Below are 2,988 nucleotides of genomic sequence, written 5' to 3'. Positions count from 1 at the left end.
AGGTGCGGCTTGTCAGACAAATTGAGCGATATCAGAGGAGGGGATCGAACCCTCGATCCCGAGCGTGTAAAACTCGCGACCTAACCACTGAGATGTTCGGACTCCCAAAAAGTTCGTCATCTTAAAACGCTTTAATTCGTCCTCGTCCAAAAAGAGCTGGACGCTCAACATTAGTGGCCACACCGCGGGAGCCAATTTTGCTTGTATCGTCTCATTGATGTGCATCTGGAAATTTCCGATTAGTATGTTTTCATAAAGGCTGGTCGCCTACAAGTGAGGGATAACCGCTTGTGGACCTTTGTCCGCCAGTTTTCCGACCAATTCGATGACATGACCTTACAAAGCGTGTCAGGTCTTTCCAACAAAAGGTTTTCGGACAAATCGTTCTCCATTGCCACAAATTATACCGTCTTAGTCTCTTTGACTTATGCATAATTCTGTGCTGCTCATTGCATAAAGAAAGTTAGTTGCTTTGACCAAACGGGTCCGTTTGTTAACTGACGTACAAGTGATGGGCTCGCCCGCTCACCACAAAAGCGGAACAAAGAGCCTTTAGAGAAAGTTCTTCAACGGGAAGAGTGTTATATATCCAGAATTAGTCCAAATTGATTTTAAAAATAAATATGTCAAATTTACTGCGCTCAACAATGATTCCATTGTGCTACCTAATGCTAACAGCCCATATGTCCCGCGGACCTCTCATCATCGTGTTCATTAGTACATCTTACGACAGACACACACGATATTACACTTCATATCCTGTTACAACTCTATACCCTAATGCATCACATGGTTTTGATTTGGAATCTCCACCGTCATGTTCAAGTTGTTGACCAGATGCACCAGCCTCGTATAGGCGACAGTTAAGTGCAAATCGTGGGTATTCACAATTTTGATGGGGAGTGTAACGGGGTTGCATGTACCCTTGTATGAAAGGGCGGGTCACACAAGATGGTGTGACTGTACATAGGTGTGGATTACACAAGTTGGTAAAATCACACAACGGTGTAGCTACTTCGTAACGAGAAGCCACTACGTGGCAGGACTGAAAATAGTAATGCATACTAGATTAATTTGGAAAACATAAGGTTTTAGTACAGGCGGCTTTGCAGCAACTAAAACAATTAAATACAGTTTTCATTCTGAGCGAATGAGCGTATTTGCTTCAATTAAGGTTTTAAAGTACTCTGGGGGTAGCGTATTGCGATTCGCTACACTCGCACCGGTTCTTGCTTAGCTTCCTCTAAGCAACGAGCTACGGAAGTCTACTGCAATACGTGTAACCCCGTTACACGAAGTGGATGTATAATCATATTGAAGACTGGATAGGCGGTGAGAATCGCGAAACTTGGTCTCTTAGATTGCAAATATATGAAAGCGAGAGGATAATTGCTCGACAAACTTCCAATCGTTCTACTAAACTCCGTTCGTACTTACGTAAAACTGTCCACGGAAATTCCACTTAATCGATAGATATTTATCGAGAAGAGTGAACGCCCCATTTACGTTTTGAAACCATAATTTGCATATCTCATTGTAGTGAGTTGTAGGTAGCATGGCGAATTTCCAGACCGTGACAACAATGTAGTCGAGTATTGTTTCAATTCCTTTTCGCTTATAAGCCCCCAACGATAAATTTGGATTCAGCATTCCACGAAGGTGACGGCCCAATTTATAATGAGTCAACTTCACAACAACGTGGAGTCAAATAAAGAGTCAAGAGCCGCCACCGTGGGCACCAATTCGAGATACCATTAATCAGCCACTGAAGTGCACGAGTTTGGAGGCGCGACCGGGAAACCATGTGTACGCGCCTAAAGTCTAAATGATGACGATGTTGTCTTATCAAACAAAAAAATGTTTGTCAATATAGCGGTCGTTGTCTCGTTGTATACAGCAGACGCGATCATCTGATGAAACAATTCCGATCAGTTCTAGTAAGTGCCAGGTCTCACCGTCACAGCGGCCTCTAGGTCACATGGGGCTGCATTTTTTAATTGGCGATATCGCCATCCGGAAGAACAAGTAATAGCGGCCGAGCGGAACGACATGCCTTTCATTTACGTGCTTCCATGAAATAAGCGTGCTCGCTTGAACTATGTACATAACCAGACACCGCAATCTAGCCAATCGTTATATCTTCGCTTCATTAAGACTGAAGTGGGAGCCCGCACAATTTTACCGAGAAGCAGTCAGCTAAAAAGTAATATTTGAGCCGAGCAAATGGTGTTGCCCTGAATATTTGCTCGACCAGTAGCTTGCGTAAATGATCGGATTGAGAGACTGAAAGGGTTTATCTCGCGAGCGGCTCCATTAGTTTCTGTGGACGTCCGCGTTGATGAGCAGTCCGAGGTCTCATTAGCCAGCTCGTTTTCACATCTATCAAGGGCTGCTTCGTTTTAGGCCGGTGGCGACTCAATTGGACTTTGTCTAAAACGCTTAATTCCACCATACGGTGCATCAGCCTTTGGTCCGGGCAGACGATTCAGGACGGAACCGTTCAGCCAGTTGTGCTAATAGCCTTAAGAGATTGAGAGAGTATTCAATCGACTGAGCGCCACAAGCTCTAACCAATTGGAGCAAATCACTTAGCCCGATCAGGTCACAGACATTACCTTCCACCATCATAGCATCAGTGAAAGTCGAGTACTGTGATAGAAGCAAACATTTCTGGATGTTATCAAAGCTGTGACGAGTATTGCACGTCCGTGTACACACACTGTAACTGGGTTACATGTACCTGGTAACAGGTTGTGTGTGTCACACGAGATGGGCATGGTGTGACTGCACCCAAACAAGAATACAGTATGTGACTAGGTAGCCAGTCATTATACATGTATTTAGATTTTACTATATATATTTAGGAAAATCTAAACATTGAGACTTAGGCGGCTTTGCTGCAAAAAAAATAAATAAAAATCAGTTTTGAATGTAAACCGAAGAGTTTATTAGCCTTGATTAAAGTACTAACTACTCTTGGAGGTAGCG

At 43.6% G+C, this 2,988-nt stretch overlaps 2 protein-coding genes across 2 annotated transcripts in view; both read right to left on the bottom strand.

The window, feature by feature from the left end:
• Positions 1-2,399: 2,399 nt before the first annotated feature.
• Positions 2,400-2,625, bottom strand: PHALS_02787 (uncharacterized protein; the record flags this gene model as incomplete). Its single annotated transcript, XM_024717234.1, has 2 exons — positions 2,400-2,513; positions 2,572-2,625. The coding sequence occupies 2 exons, from the start codon at positions 2,623-2,625 to the stop codon at positions 2,400-2,402; spliced, it is 168 nt and encodes a 55-aa protein (XP_024582753.1).
• A 259-nt stretch (positions 2,626-2,884) lies between these two features.
• The window catches only part of PHALS_02786 (voltage-gated ion channel superfamily), a gene marked incomplete at both ends in the record, with an annotated part of 1,757 nt that continues 1,653 nt past the window's right edge, over positions 2,885-2,988 (bottom strand). The window contains 2 exons of the mRNA XM_024717233.1: positions 2,885-2,897; positions 2,972-2,988. The exon at positions 2,972-2,988 is cut by the window's right edge and continues 62 nt beyond it. Of these exons, the coding sequence (XP_024582752.1) occupies positions 2,885-2,897; positions 2,972-2,988 (30 nt within the window). The remainder of the gene's footprint in view (positions 2,898-2,971) is intronic.

Source organism: Plasmopara halstedii (assembly GCF_900000015.1).
Source record: "Plasmopara halstedii genome assembly, contig: Scaffold_2061, whole genome shotgun sequence".
NCBI classification, from domain to species: domain Eukaryota; phylum Oomycota; class Peronosporomycetes; order Peronosporales; family Peronosporaceae; genus Plasmopara; species Plasmopara halstedii.
This window is presented reverse-complemented; position numbering and strand designations above follow the sequence as displayed.